We start from the raw sequence: 15,603 nt of genomic DNA, 5'->3' as shown, positions 1-15,603 counted from the left end.
GGGGGGAGGGTGGATCTTGTTTAAAAACCTTGGGACTATAGGATTGGTTCAGGAAAATGAATTGTATGACACTGCTATAGAACCACATCTGATTGGGCCGACCCAAAGGCGGTGGTAACAAGCCTGAGGGGCTGTGTACCTGGGAAGTTGCCTCTTTCCGCAGAAACACTTGGAAGGGTAAGATCTCTCTGACTCAACCACGGGCTGTCTGGCTTTGCCCTTTGCCAAGGGGCTTTCTTTTCCCTTTTCTTGCTCTGTTCTTTCTTTTAACCTCTCTTTACATGTTTCTCTTTTATTTAACTCTTTTTAAATGCTCTTTTCTTAACCTATCCTTATATTTAATACACCTTTTACATTATCTCACATTGTTTTATTCTTTAATAACATACCAAACTAGTCCTTTAAAAACACCTCTCCTTATTAAACCTCACCAAAAATCTCTCTTCTCTTTAATAACTTGCCTCTATTCTTTCAAACTAACCCTTTAAAAAGAAAAATCTTTATTCTTCTTTACGTTCTCTTTCTATTCTTTAATAACATGCCAAACTAGGCCTTTAAAATCATCTCTCCTTACTCAACCTCACCAAACCACCTTTCTTTCCTTTTTTTCCTCTAAACCTTACCCAAACTTTCTTTTTTTAATCTTTAAGCCAGGGGTGGGCAACCTATGGCACGCGTGCCGAAGGCAGCACGCGAGCTGATTTTCAGTGGCACTCACTGCCCGGGTCCTGGCCACCGGTCCGGGAGGGGACTCTGCATTTTAATTTAATTTTAAATGAAGCTTCTTAAACATTTTAAAAACCTTATTTATTTTACATACAACTATAGTTTAGTTCCATATTACAGACTTATAGAAAGAGACCTTCTAAAAACGTTAAAATGTTTGACTGGCACGCGAAACCTTAAATCAGAGTGAATTAATGAAGACGCGGCACACCACTTCTGATAGGTTGCTGATCCCTGCTTTAAGCTCTCTCACTCTATTCTTTCAACCTTTTTCTCACGGAAACCTGTCAAAAAATACATGGTGATGAATGCTATCGAGGTAGATGCTATTGTCGTGTCAAGGGGCCCCAGGGTAACCGTGAATTCCTAGCATGACAGGCTCTCCGGTGCAATAGACAGAACCATCCAATAACGCAGGAGCTGTGTCCGTTTTAGACCCACCCGCCGACCCTGGCTGAGCGTAGCCCCGCGCGCAGAGTGACACACCCTGTGGGGTTTAGGGAACTCGGCTGCTTTGAGCTCATTGGGTGACTTACCCCAAGAGCTGAGTCACATCACAGCCAGAGGGATCTGGTCTTGCCAAATCCCATCTCCCGGTGGAGAAATTGCAGAGCCGCAGGGCGATTCATTTCTTTGCAGTCCATCCTCAGCCACAGAGGGTAGCCAGGATCGCCCTGCCAGCCAGACGTCCCCATCCGAACCGCTCCAGGCCCTGGCTCCATTTGGTGAGGCTCCCCGACGCCCGCTGCCCCACGCTGTCAGGATGGAGGGGGCTCTTCTTCGACCTTCTTTTCTTTTGCTTCTTCTGCTCCTACAGCCGGGAGGTGAGTGATCTGTCTGAATTAGCGTGCAGGAAACAGTGACCGCGGGTCAGCCACAAAGCCCGCGCCTTGGGCAACTGGGAGTCTAGGGTTTGATTCAATCCATTTGCCCTCTTTTCCATGGAGAGTTAATCCAGCCCTGCAAACAGCTACTCAGCCAGGGCTGAAATAACCAGGGGTGTGGGGGGGCTACATGTCGGAACTGAGGGGCATCAGCAGATCTGAAGGAGGGAGGGGGAGTCCAGAGCTGGAACGGGGGGGGGCTGCATGTCAGGATTGAGGGGCATCAGCAGAGCTGAGGGAGGGAGGGGGAGTCCAGAGCTGGAATGGGGGGGCTGCATGTCGGGATTGAGGGGCATCAGCAGAGCTGAACAGAGGGAGAGCCCGGGGCTGGAATAGCCCTGCACTCCCAGCTCACCTGACCCTGCAGGGTCCCCTCCTCTCCAGCAGCTGGGGGCAAGACCCGTGGGAAGCCACATAGACCCCAAAGAGCCTGGAGGGGGGGGCAAGTGAGGGGTCTGGCCAGGCCTGAGAGCGCCCCTGTGCTCTTGGGGGACCATCTCCCCGCAGCAGGGGGCAGAGGGATGATGCTGGGAGGGACGCGCTGCATAATGGCAGGGCAAAGCATAGAGAGTTGCCCGGGGGGACCTCTGGGGCAGGGAGACAGGAGGACTTGGGGAAGGGAAAAGGAGGGGTCAGGTTGTGGGGCTGGAGACCGAGAGGAGGGAGGGAGGGGGACTCCTGCGAGGTGGCCGTGTTGCAGCAGGGGATGCACTGAGCGCTGGTCCCTAGGGGTAGCAGGGCGGGGTTATTACTGCTTCCCTGGCAGCTCCCGGCGGCTGCTCGGGGGGGTCCGCATGGATTAGTGCTTCCTGCCCCAGCTCCCCACCCCCTGCAAAGGGACTGCCGGGGCCCAGCCACACTGGGAGCGTGACCTGCACACAGAGCCACAGCAGGGCCCTCAGACTACCCAGACTGCTGGAGAGGGAGCGAACGAGAGCCCGGCTCAGGAGTGGGAGGGGAGAGGAGAGGGGTTTGGGGTGGGGAGGGGGGCGATTCCCCAATGACAGTCACGAGGCTGAGATGAAACGGCCCCTCCTTGCGCCTATACGACAGCTGGGCCCGGCCCAGCGTGAGCCACGGGGCGGGCAGGACCAACCTGACCCTTTGGGTCGACCCGTCTCACGCACACCAAGAAGATTTTTCCAAGACCCCCTGGTCGGGCCCGATCCTCCGTGGCCCTGCATGTAAAATGCTCCCGGATCACACCAGGGGCATTTCACACTGGCTTTGCCCTGGGGGAAGTGGTTACGCAAGACGCAGCGCGATGGAGAATGAGGCCCAGGATCTCAGCCTGCATTTCATCGCTCGTCTGCTTCCCAGCCCCTGAACCGCTAGTGGGGATGTAGCAATACCAACAGAAATGCCACGTTGGCTACTTCCGGCCGGGGAGGTAGTAACCAGGGCTGGTACTTGCCTCTCCCAGGAGACCTGCTGCCCTAAGGGGTTTGCAGTTGCCCTTTGAGGTTCCCCCTGGCACCAGCAGGGCCCGGCTGCTAAAACGCCTAGCAGATAATTTGCTAGGTGGAGATACTGTGACAGCAGCTATTCCCTCTGCTACAGTGGTTACAGCACGACCCACCATTCCCCAGCACCTGGGGGGGGGGGAGAAGAGATGGGTGGGCATGGAGATAGACAGATTTGTTCAGCTGTTTAATGGGCTGTAATAGGATCATCAGCTTCCCATGGCTTCGTGGATAAAACCCCTGGAAAAGCATCTCCCGCTCTAGCCCAGTGAGGGTCTTTGTCCCTTTTGAGGGTCTTTTATCTAGAGGCTGCTCCCCCTGCAAGGGTAAGAACCCCCTACTGCTACCAGATCTCTGTCCCCCAAGAGCGGATGTGTTCCAAAGCCAGATCCGGCTCTCAACCTCACAAACGGTTCCACGCTCTGTACTATCCAAACCAACGCCCCAGGGGGGAAGGCTGCCTGGACATGGGACGTTTGCCATCCAGAGCTGCAATCTGTGGGTTTTGAGCCCAGATCCAGGGGAAACTGTTTCTCCCACTCCCGTGATCTGTGACTCCCCCGGTTCCTGTGGGAGCATGAACGGGGACCGGGGAGGGAACTGGCCTGGTGCGTCCATGGTAGATCTATTCCCTGTTCTTCCCTCCCATGCACCAGAGTACTCCAGAGCAGCCGCAGACGAGACGGAGCTGACCGGGATTCTGGGAGGGTCGGTCACTTTCCCCCTGAGGATCTCAGCAGAACAGAAATTTAAAAACGGGGCCTGGTCGGTAAACACAAGGAGTCTAGTCACCATCACCGCAGGGAAACCTCCCCACGTCCTGGTGTTTAACCCATCCTACGAGGGACGCCTGCGATTCTCTGATGAGAGCTACTCGCTTCAGATCACCGACCTGAGGATGGAGGACACGGGCAGCTACACCGTCGAATTCAGCACAGACAAAGAGCAATTCGCCTACAGAGAATTCACGCTGCACGTGTCCAGTAAGTGCTGGGGCAAGGGGATTCCTGAGGGAGCCTGGAACCCACCCTGCTCAGGAAACTCACAGCCGCTGGCAAACTCCTCCTCTTCCTCCACCTCATGCTTGTCTCTTCTGCTGCTCACCAGCCCTGTCTCCCTGCTCCTCCGTCTTCTGCAGCCCTTTCCCTCTTGTGCTCTGCTGTAGCTTCCTTCCCCCATCCTGGCCCCTGCCCCACACGGCCCTGGCCCATTAGAAACCCAAACTCCTCTTGGAATTGAGGTTTCCCCCACCCCAGCAGGGCTCCATTTCCTGCTCCGCTTGCCCCATCCCCCAACTCCAGCGCTGGTCACCCTAAGGGAGTTAGTCAGGAACGTTTCTCTTGCACAGGGCCATTTCGACATCTGCTTTTGTCCCAGATCGGGATGTGAAGTAGAAATCTGTCAATAACAAAAAAAAAAATAAAAAAAAAATTGTGGCCTGAAAAGTTGCAAAAGATCCCCATCAGGAAATTAAACATTTCGATATTTTTGCTCCCTCTGAAACACGAGGTGTCGAAATGCTGATCGGTTTCCACAACGACCTTGCCAATTACGGTGGACTCCAGTGGGAGAAGGGGAAAGACCGTTCGAAATGCAACGTTTGGGGTTTGGCTTTGAACACCTGCTTCAGAAAACTGAACATTTTTCTTGGCATCAACTCCCCCCCCCCCACCCCGAAAATGGCAGTTTTGACTAAACCAAATTTTCAGATGGAAAAGGTGTTCATTGGAAAATTTCAGCCAGCTCAAACCCCCAACTGATCTGGGCCCCCCTGCACCTCCCCAAATGATCCCTCCTTCGTCCTCTCCCTCCCAGCTGTGCCATTACCTTCATGTCCCCCTGCCCCTGCTCCAAGCGTGCTGCCAAGATGCAGAGGGCTCCCTGCGCGCTGCTCCCCCAGCAAATCCAGGCAGCAGCTAGTAAGTTGGGATTTCAGCCTGTTCTGTGTTTCTCTCCCCCCACACAGAGGGACAACTGCCACCCACCATCACCTGTGACTCAGTGGCCTGTGAGGACGACGCCTGTATCTACACCCTGCGCTGCGCCGTCAGGGATGGAAGGGAGAACGTGACCTACAGCTGGAGTAAAGCCCCCAGCAGCGTTCTGTCCACGGACTCCATCGTGCACATCCCTCAGCGGCACCAGGCGGCTCGTGAGAACATCACCTGCACGGCACATGTCCCCGACGGGAACAGCTCCAGGAGGACGGTCTCCCCGAAGGACTTCTGCGCAGGTAATGCCCTCCGCAGGGAAACACTGGAGAGAGCTGGCATCGGGTCCCCGCCTCGGCACTCACCCCACGACTATTTCAATGAAACCACTCTGGTCTCCAAAACTTTCGCACTTAAAGGGGCCCCGTCACCCCAGGAATCCCCTGCCCCACCTCCCACTCTGAGAAAGCTGCTGCCCCCCGGGGAGATATCAAGGGAAGGGTCTGGAGAGTCCCTGCGGCTGGGCCAGTGCAGAGTCATGGGGCCGCAAAGGGAACCGGCACGAGAACAGCTCCATAGCCGGTGGGTAGAGCGCTCCCCCCGGAGCAGGGAGCCCCAGGATCCGATCCCCTGCTCCAGCCACTCATTAATCAGAGATCCAAAGAGGCCCCCGCCAGGCTATCCCAGAGCCCGGTAGTTGTATCGCTCACCAGCGAGGTGGCAGCTTCCTGTTCAAACCCCTTCTCCCACCCAGGGGAGGACCCTCACCACGGGGTTACACGGTACAAGGGGAGGACTCGGCAGCCCGCACCCAAGAGAGTGTTCCCAGCTGAGAGTCCCCAGCAAAGACAGGTGGCAAAGGGGGAGGATGCCCCATCCCCCCAGCATCTCCCATTGACTAGCCTAGGGGCTCCCTGCCCAGTGCGAATCTCTTTGTACCTGTCTGTCCCCATTCATCGCACGGGACACCTGGGCGCCAGACTCGGGCTTGTGACTCTCAGTGGCATCCCAGGCCCCTCAGAGTCAGGCGTGGCGGCTCCCAGCGTCCCTACGTTCCTTTGTGACCCCAGCCCTCGGGGTTCGTCTTGCGCAAGCCCCTCATGTGTCTCTAGTGTCAGACGGATGGACCAATAGTCGCATGACATCACGGTAATGATGCCATAGCCGGAGCTTTACTCATTCCCGCGTGCAGCTGAGCATTGCCACGCCGTCTGGTCCGTTGCTCACCAGGCCAGGAGATTGCAGACTGTTAATAAATATTGTCAATGAACCGGGTCCCGGGAATGGTCTGGTGTTGGGACCAACACCGCGGCTCACATGGAGGCTGCCTGGGCTTTGACGACAAACGAGCATTCACGCCCTCGGTGGTCTGGCCGTGCTGCCCGGACGAGGCAGCTTCTCACCGGGGAAGCTGAAGATCTGACAGTTTTCTCTCCACATGGGCCAAAAGGGAAGAGCGTTGTCCTGGTGTTCAAAACCAAACAAGACCCAGCAGCCTTTTTTCAGCATCGTTAGCAGAGCCACGCCGAGAACGTCTCATGGCACTCGCTGGGCATCTTCTACCAACCGTCTCAAAGATCTTCCAATGTGCAGCCGCGGCTGGTGGACAAGGGATGGCCAAGTACGGATAACCCACTGTGCCATCGAACGTGAATCTCAACATTCGGTTCACTGCTTGCACCCGGCGTTTAGTCCATTCAGAACGTGGGAAACGACACTTCTGCGTCATCGGATGCCCAGAACGGGTTCCTGAATGATAAACACGTCCTCGTGAGAGCGGGGAACACAGTCCACTTACAAGAGCGGGCGCGAGGAAGGAAAAGGGATGATATCACGGAAAAACTAAGGGATCACTCCCGCACTGACGGGGTGTTCACCCTACACCGCCGCTCAAGGAGTAAAAGGGCTCAGGGGGGCTACCTGACAGGATGGGCTGCACCTGGGTAAGGTGTGGGCTGGATAGACAGCCCGAATTGAGCCGGTATAAAACCAGGGAGAGGAAAGCAGCAGAAAGGGCCGGGCGGGGCCAAGGGGAGAGTCACAGTCACTCTCCGGCTTGAGAGAAGGGAGCAGGAAGTAGCCTAGGGAAAACAAAACCAGGCCACCTGGACCCAAGCTGGTGATTGTAGGGAGCCGGAGTAGAGGGAGGGCCTGGCCTGCGGGGAGGGGAACAGGGGCAGTGGATTTTGAAGACTTTCTGAGGCGGTTTATTTAGCGAGACTCTGATCCCCGTGAAGGGAGGAAACTGCAGCGGCCTGGCCTGAGGGCCAAGCCACAAAGAGGAAGCGCTGGAGCTCGCGGAGCAGGAGAGAAGCCACCAAGTGCGCGACTGGGGCAAGGGAGCCAAGAAACCACAAGCGGCGGCGGCAAACCAGCGGTGAGCGAATCCCCCGGTGAGCCACAAGGAGGCACCCCAGTGGTGAGCGAATCCCCTGGTGAGCCACAAGGAGGTGCCCCAGCCGTGAGTGAATCCCCCGGTGAGCCACAAGGCGGCACCCCAGCCGTGAGCGAATCCCCCGGTGAGCCACAAGGAGGCGCCCCAGCAGCGAGTGGCGTGAACCCTGTGAGACACACACCCTGTTGTCTACCTTCTAGATCCATGCTTCCAAGACGTCTGCAACGGTGATGCCATTTCTGCTTGTGACCTCAGAGCGTCTCCTGCGAATTTTAAAAGCTAAACCAGCGAACAAACCGTTCAGATGGCGGTTGCAAGTTCTGGCACAAGCGGCAGCCCGGCCAGCCATAAAACAGTGCGGAGTGCAATCCCCGCACTTAAATCAAAGCAGCGTCCACCTTGCAATCTAGCTACAGCGACAGAAATGCCTGTAACACTTTAAATGGCTCCGTTGGCCGGTTTGGGGATCCTCCACTGAAAATCCAGGAAGTGACGGAAAGTCTCCCCTGCTGTGTACGATGAGAAAAGAAAATGGCAGGTGAAGAACTGACCCAATGTTCATCCAAGGAAGAGGAAGGAGGACACACTGATGAATTCGAAGACGGCTGGGATCTACACGAAACAGATAAAGACAAATAAGAGACTGCAAAGCGAGCTGCTCGAAGAGCTGGCCAGCTGCCCGCCTAGCTTACGTGCCGTCAAAAATGATTTTGTTGTTTCTTTTTCTTTTATTTCTGCTTCATTTCATTGGTCTTCGCTTTTGTAACTGTTCAGTCTCGACTCACATTCACAGTGAGGAGGTAACAGAACGTTGCTAGAAAAGGGACCAGGAATCATTCGTCTTTCCTGTTCTTACAGCTTCGGTTCATTGGGATTTGCCCTTTTCTGAGTTCAAATAACGGAACTAAAGTTCAGTACCCGCCTCCCATGGTACTGAAGACCCGGGCAGGCTAAGCCTCCCCTAACCCAGGCCCTGGCCCCACCCATGCTCCGCCCCAAGCCGGCGGGGGCTGAGCTCCAGCCAGTGTCCAGGGATTGGGGTGGCCTGTGGCTCCTCCAGCCACAGGGCGGGGGGAGGCTCCGGGCTCTGGCCGCTGTGGGGGCATGCTTGGGGCTCTGGCTGAGGGGAGTGGGGGTGCTCAGTTGGAAGAGGTGGGGCTGTCATGCTAGCCTCCCTGAAGTGGGAGTTCACCCACCATCCCTGGTCAGTAACTTTTTTGGGGGGCGATTAAACAGAAGTCGCTAAGGCTAAGCGGACTGGAGCCCACGGCCGTATTTTGTTACCGGTGTTCCTGTTCTCATACGTCGGTGCTTTACAGTGTTTTTGACAGGATTTGACCAATGTTTGATTAGCCATCTATGGTCAGATGCTCCACCCACCCCTGCTCCAACCACGCTGAGCTGGGGCAGGGGCTTCTGCCCTCGGCTTCCTCCAGCAGTTCCAGGCAGCTGCTAGGAAGTTGTGCCAGGGATTTCATCCTGTTTCTCTCCCCCCCGCAGAGCAAGTGCCGGCGACAACGATTGTCTGTGACTCGGTGACCTGTGACAATGGAACCTGTCACTACACCATGCGCTGCGTGGCTGGGGAGAGAGGGGGACAGGTGGCCTACAGCTGGACTCAAAAGGACAGCGGCGTGGTTGTATCCACCAGAGCCACTCTGCGTGTCTCTCGGAAACCTTTCGAGGCTCTCCCGGCCGTCATCTGCACAGCCCGGCACCCCGCCAGTAACAGCTCCAGGATGATCTCCCCGAAGGACCTGTGTCCAGGTAACCTCCCGGGTAAGCGCTGCCCAGCGCGGGCACGGGGAGAGCTGGGCTTTGCTCTGAGAAGGTCCCTACCCAGGGGAGAGCTCAGGGGAAGGGTCTGGAACATCAGCGGGGCAGGGCCCGGGGAGGAGGTCAGCTGCTCACAGACAGCCGGCAGAGCAAGGGGCACAGACTGGGGGGACTGAGGGGCCCCATCACTTCCCACTCTCCTCATTCTGCTCCGGGTCAGTGTCGTCAGGCACCGAGCTCCTGGGCAGAACGGACTGCGACTCCCCAGAGGAGACGCCGGCAGCGAGGCCGGCACGGCCCTGCCCAGACCCAGCCCTCTTGCCCCAGCTCCTCTTGCCCCATATGGAATAGGGGAGAAAGTTCCCGGGTATCCCAGCCCCTGCCCCAGCCACGCTCTAGTGGTGCAGCTACCCCCCGGCATTGCCCGTCGCCGCCGACAGGAACTGACCCCATCGCTCTTGTTTAGATTCCCCACCAGAGCGGTCCCTGGCCTCGTTGCTGTCCTACCACCTCACCATCCTGCTGCTGGCGCTGGGAGCCCTGAGCGCCGGCCTCATCGCGTAGCACGGCCTCCCCGGCAGGGAGCAGAGATGGGACCAAGACCAGAGGAGCTCCCACTGCGACTGCCAATCCCACCAGGCACCGGCATTCCCCAGCCTGCCCGGCCAAGGGATGCAAGGGTGGGAGGACAGGGGACACTCACTTGCAGCGTCCGAAGGGTTAATGTCACTGCGTAAGGAGCAAAGCAGAAACACTGGGTCCGGCAATGGGGCTGTCAACTCTCTAAGCCTATGGTGGATCTCGTTATTCACATAAATATCTGGGATTGGTTGTTTTTTAATACGGAGGATATCTGGTAGCAGTGAGTTCCACAGGTTAACTCCCCATCTCATAAATAAAGTCTCTGCCATTTGACTCTCCGGTATCATGATCTCTGCATCTCTGGCTTATGCCTGCTCGTGGCATCACCCTCCTTGTGGGGTTTTCTGGGGGGGGTGGCAAGAGGGAAGGGAACGTTTAGGCGGAAGCTTGGGAGAGGCCATGCCCAGGCAATGAGGTGTGGCCCCGTGGGGATCAGCGCTGCCAGGGAGGGCCTGTGGGAAGCAGTGCCCGGTGGGCGTCATGGCCGAGGCAGGAAGGGCTGGTGCATCGGGTGGCTTCTCTCATCCTGCTGCAGGCGGAACAGTGATGGGAAGGAAGGGGGAACTTGAGAGCGGCTGCCGTGTGCTTCTCTCACCGCCCTTGTGGGGCGACCCCGGCGAGGCCGGACACGGCTGCCCAGGCACGGCTCAGACAGGGGGGCGCCCAGAGGGGAAAGGAATCACTGCTCGCCCCGCACAGACTGGGAGATGAGCACTCGCCCATCACCTGCCCAGCCAGGAAGCCAGGCTGCCCCCCAGTGACAACTGGCCCTGGGCAGGAAGGGGATCGCTGAGGCCTGGGGGCACGGGGCTTTGCAGTGTATCTGGCCCAGCCGGAAGAGTTGGGCGTGGGCGTCCCAGCCCCCTCCGGGCTCTTTGGAGTCAGAGCTCCCGGGTCCCAGAGTGGCTGGGCCCCGAACATGTATTTGTTTACGGAGGTCTCTCCCTGCCCTGGGTCCCTTCTCTGCCCTACTGCCATGGCATGGGCAAGGGTCTGCGGGGAGCTGGGCACCCAGACCGGAATTCAGGCCTGCTCTGCTGTGCGGCGTTCCCAGCTCTCCTGGCCCCCAGACCACAGCCAGCGCAGAGCCAGCTCCCGGGGGGACTAAATCTGAGAGTTGCTGGAAAACAGACCTCAATGCAGACAGAGACTGTCTGTGCAGCACCAGCCCGGAGTGCGAGGTGCCAGCCAGGCTACTGACCTGCCACCTGCAGCCCCCCAGCCGCCTTCCTCCCCCCCCGTAGCTGCTCCAGGCCAGGGCTGGAGGAGGCTGATTGGCAGCTATCTCCGTTAACCCTTGCCTCAGGGATATGGACAAACTGGAGGGTGTTCAGAGAAGAGGGGGCAGGCTGTCGTGGTGTAACGGGTGGGTTGGTTGTTTTTTGCAAAAGGGGTTCAAAAGGACGCTCTGCTGAAAATGTTACGCCGGGGGGCTTTTGGAACAAGGGCTTCTATTCTGTGCGTCTGAATCCCGTCTGCACCCCACCAGCAGGGGAAATTCAAATCCAGCAGCAATGTTCCTTTCCGGGGGAGCTTTGGGCGGTTGGCCACTTTTACAATACGGCATAAAAAGAAAAGTCGAAAACGCCCCTCGAGAAATTCGTGCCGCAGCTTCAGCGATGCCACCGCTCCCCCTCCCGCAGCCACCTTCCTACTTCCCGGCTGTGGTACGGACACCGGCTAATTGTTTGGTGTCTTGGCACCACCTACAGTAGAGATCTGCAACGACAATCACCCCAGGCAAACCACCAACTCCACAGGGCCTGATTCTCCGCAGCCCTGCCCCGGTGTCATTCACACCTGTGCGCTCTTCTCACAACGTTAGCGGGGGAGAAATGACTGGGGGCCCTGGACTGCAACAGTGGCAGGTGCACAGGGGGAGTATTTAGAGGCTTTCGGCCCCCAGGGCCACCCAGAGGATTCAGGGGGCTTGGGGCAAAGCAATTTCGGGGGCCCCTTCCATAAAAAAAAGTTGCAATACTATAGAATGGTATATTCTCGTGGGGGCCCCCGCAGGGCCTGGGGCAAATTGCCCCACTTGCCTCCCCAGGACGGCCCTGTCTGCCCCTGGGGCAGTCCGCATGGCAGGGCGGCCCTGGAGCATTAGATCCCAGCAGCCTGGGAATCCCAGCAGCCTGGTAGGAGACCAGACAGATCTGTCAGAGCCCGATATGTTCCCGTCGAAAGGTGTTGAACCTGATACATTTCTGAGAATCATTTGGGGGTCAACAAATCGGTGTTTTCCGATGCCACCCTGGGCACTCTCTGTCCCCAGTAATTCACTCAACCAGCAAACGGCCGCAAGCCAGCAAGGTACTTTCCATCGCCACTGAACTAGGATGAAATTCAGCCTCAGGTCCTGCCAACACTATAACCGACAGCTGTCCGGCTCTCAGGCCCTTCGTCTGACAATCCCAGCCCCCTCCCGCAAAGACCACCGATCGGGCACTTAGCCGAGCTGCTGCTGCTAACTCTTCCAGGGGCCTTCTGGCTAAAGCCCTGAGCCAGGGCTCGACTCGTGGCTTGGACAGACTCCCTGAGGAGCGTACAGGCAGACACAGACCGGAGACATGGAATGGGAAACTGAGGCACAAACAGATTCGGTAACTTGCTCAAGGAACCTATGGAAGAGCTGGGAATTGAAACCCAGCTCTCCGGAGCCCAGTTCTTCATCCACTCCTTGCCTCCTGCGTGGTTTCAATTGCCTTGGCAAAGAGCCATGCCCAAACTCAAGGGGTCCGTGAGGACAGCCATCAATAGCTTTAACTCCCTTCCGAATTCCTTAAGCGTAATGAACACCACTTTTCTCATCTTACAAGGTTTATTTACTTCCACGGTGAACTACTGAAACTTTAAACCTGCTGCGATCTGCCAAGGACATCCCATAAAAAGAAAGTTCCGTTAACCTAATTCAGCAGCAGCTGGAAATACTGCAGCTAGACATGCTGGCACATGCTTCCGCAGAGGGGCTGGGGAAGGACCGACAAGTTCGGCCACAACACGGCTGCACACCAATTCCTAGTGTGGCTGCAATTAGCGAGGCGCTAGGAACCTTGGGATACGCCCCACCCCCAGCAATTCTAGCGCCAAACACATTTCACTGCAGCGCCAGCTAGACATGGGGCTGGGGCGTGGGCAGCTCTGCCGTGTGGATTCTTGGAGACCAGCTTGGCAAGCCAGGACCCGGGTACGCTCTGCAGTGCAGACATAACCTTAGCATCCCAGCTCTTTGCAGTGGGGACTGTCTCAATGACATCCCAACCCCGCCTGTAGAGACTTGAGTGCCTAGCCCACGCTGCCGTGGCTTCGCTACTGTTGTTATTTGAACTACGTAGCTCGAAGCTAATTCGGGTATGGGCTGCAGTCACCCCTCGGACTGCAGTGTAGACACACCCGCAGAGCGGGTACATCTACATTGCCACGGGGGAGGGGGAGCTCGTGTAGCCGAACCCGTCTAGCTGCCGTCTGGCTAACTCACTAAAAATAAAAGTGAGTATGAACCTAGGGGGTCAGGGGGGCTGGTGCAGCCGGCGCTGAAGCCCAGTTGCGATGCCCTACTCGGGCGCGGTGAGAGCGGGTATGTCTGCCCCAGCTGCCAGTCCCACCCCCTGGCTGCAGTGTGAACACCCCCCTAAAAAGCAGCCCCTGCCCTGGTAGGGTTGCCAACCCTCCAGAAATTAAAGATGACTCTTTAATGACAGATTATGTCTTGTGATGAAACCTCCAGGAATACGGCCAACCAAAACTGGCAGCCCCACACCCTGAAGAGCTTGGAGTTTAAACAGAGGGAAGAGGAAACAGAGAGGGGAAGTGATGCACCAGACCAAGAGTAGAACCCGAACGTCCTGACTCACAGTCCTGGGCTCTACCCACTAGACCATGCTACCTCATTGGAGAGCCGGCCCTTTGCTCCTCCCCAGCACCGGCAGAGCCAAGAACAGGCCCCAGGTCTCTGCCAGCTTAGCCCAGTGCCCTATTCACCAGACCACACTGCCTCTCCCTAGCGAGTCAATCCCGTATTTCATAGGGCCAGGCCTCCTCCCCCTCCATCTGACCTGAAAAGCCTTAGCCTAGAGATAATAACCGGGCTGCAAAACAGAATCATGCTGGCAAGCGTGGCCAGAGCCCTGCCTTTCCAGAACGTGCCATAAACTCCCTCGGCAGCCAGAAAAGAGAAAAAGCTACCGCGCAGGCAGGAGTGCCCTGACTCTGAGCTCATAATCTGATCCACCACATGGCTGTTTTCCCTTCAAATCCCCTCTGAACTGCACTAATCACCTTATGGTTCGCCCCCATAAATCGCCTGCCTAAACCTATTGTCTGTCATCCTTTCAGCGGCTTCTCCGGATTAGCCGCTGCGTCAGCATCGGGTGTCTGTACCAGTCAGCACTGGCCGGTCCGTCACCTGGCTCTCACGGATTGCTGCCCCATCTCCCACGGCAAACAAACCCTTCTCTTCTCCAGGGAGCCTGCAAGGATGTTTCCATCCAGCATGAAAACACTGCATCCTTCAACAGCCCCTTTCTCATTCGATGATCTCTGCAATGCACCAGGGAACTACACTTTACAGCGGACGTGACCCTACATGACATAGGGAAACAGAGGCACGGAGAGGGGACCTGAGCTCAGTCAGGAGACGATGCAGGAAGACGACCCAGGAGTCCAGATGCCAGCATGCAATGAAAAACCAAATAGCCCTTGGGCTACTCTAATTTACATCAGGGGCCAGAATACAGGGAATGCAAAGGAAACTTAAATCCAGTTTAAGCTGCCCACTCCACCTTCATCCCCTGCTTCCAGCCTCGGAACAGAGCGACTGAGAATCAGGCTTGAATGGGAGTGACTCTGGAATTACACCCTTGCCCTGTAGTCTCCCATCTACACAATCTCCCCGAAACGCGCTGGGAAAGCGAAACTCAATGCAAGGCAAACAATGTGGCGAACGGAGCAGTTAGAAGCAACCGTGGGGCCTGGGATGTAAAAATACTTTGCGCAAATAGGATGCGGCGCCTTCCCTCGATGGTTCTCTCGACAAACAATCGTCCACTCACAAAGTGAGGTAGGAAAGCGAGACGCAGGACGGGGAAGTGGTTTGCCAATGAGAAAACTTGAAACAGAACCCCAGAGTCGTGCCCGCAGCACGCCTCCATCTCTACCCATTAGACCCCACCCCCCTCCCAGGATTACAACACAGGGGTCTTGGCTCCCTTTCCCCTGCTCTAATCACTAGACCCCACTGCCCTCCTATGGCTGAAAACAGGAATCTGGAATCATGATGCCCAGTCTAACCAGATGCACAGTAGATCTACCCTTGGCTTAGAGGCATCCCCTGAGATCACGGCACCATCGTGCTGGGCACTGTCCAGCCCCACCGTGGTGTGGGGGAGCTGTTATTTTCGTGGGGGTGGCTTCGGAGAGCGATAGTCATCCTCCATTTGGGAAGGCAGGGTGTTGTTGAATGCACGGGCCTGGTCATACAAAGGCCACCACAATAGCAACCCCCCACTTGGTCTCTGGGGAGCTTGCAATCTAAATAGACAGAGCGGGGGAGAAAGGAAATACCTTTTTTTTTTCAGATAGGGAAACTGAGGCAGGGACAGTGAGTGACTGTTCCAAGCTCACAGAGAGAGAGGTGCCGCGCTAATCACCAGACCATGCTTCCTCTTCCCCGGCTCTTTTTCCTCGCTGGTTGTACTTGTGATCAAACACAGTCGCTCTCCCCTACCCCCGTGACAGGCCATAAAGCAAGAAGCTAATTAAGGGGACAAAAGAAAACTACCTCCCCG

The 15,603-nt window shown here is 56.6% G+C and overlaps 1 protein-coding gene across 1 annotated transcript; it reads left to right on the top strand.

Moving 5' to 3' along the window:
- The first annotated feature begins 57 nt into the window (after positions 1–57).
- On the top strand, positions 58–10,090 carry LOC117869518 (SLAM family member 5-like). Its single transcript, XM_034756424.1, has 6 exons — positions 58–177; positions 1,366–1,550; positions 3,730–4,056; positions 5,040–5,306; positions 8,900–9,178; positions 9,642–10,090. Exons 2-6 carry the CDS (start codon positions 1,490–1,492, stop codon positions 9,737–9,739), a joined length of 1,032 nt encoding a protein of 343 aa, XP_034612315.1. The 5' UTR covers positions 58–177; positions 1,366–1,489; the 3' UTR covers positions 9,740–10,090.
- The last annotated feature ends 5,513 nt before the right edge of the window (positions 10,091–15,603 follow it).

The sequence above is a fragment of the Trachemys scripta genome, chromosome 24 (genome assembly GCF_013100865.1).
Source record: "Trachemys scripta elegans isolate TJP31775 chromosome 24, CAS_Tse_1.0, whole genome shotgun sequence".
Classification (NCBI taxonomy): Eukaryota; Metazoa; Chordata; order Testudines; family Emydidae; genus Trachemys; species Trachemys scripta.
The sequence above is the reverse complement of the archived record's forward strand: the minus strand, read 5'-3'. Positions and strand labels throughout refer to the sequence as shown.

Coding starts and splice junctions, on each gene's coding strand:
- LOC117869518 (XM_034756424.1), top strand. CDS start 1,490: ATGGAGGGGGCTCTTCTTCGACCTTCTTTTCTTTTGCTTCTTCTGCTC. Junction 1,551..3,729: donor TCTGCTCCTACAGCCGGGAG/GTGAGTGATCTG, acceptor CCCATGCACCAG/AGTACTCCAGAGCAGCCGCA. Junction 4,057..5,039: donor ATTCACGCTGCACGTGTCCA/GTAAGTGCTGGG, acceptor CCCCCCACACAG/AGGGACAACTGCCACCCACC.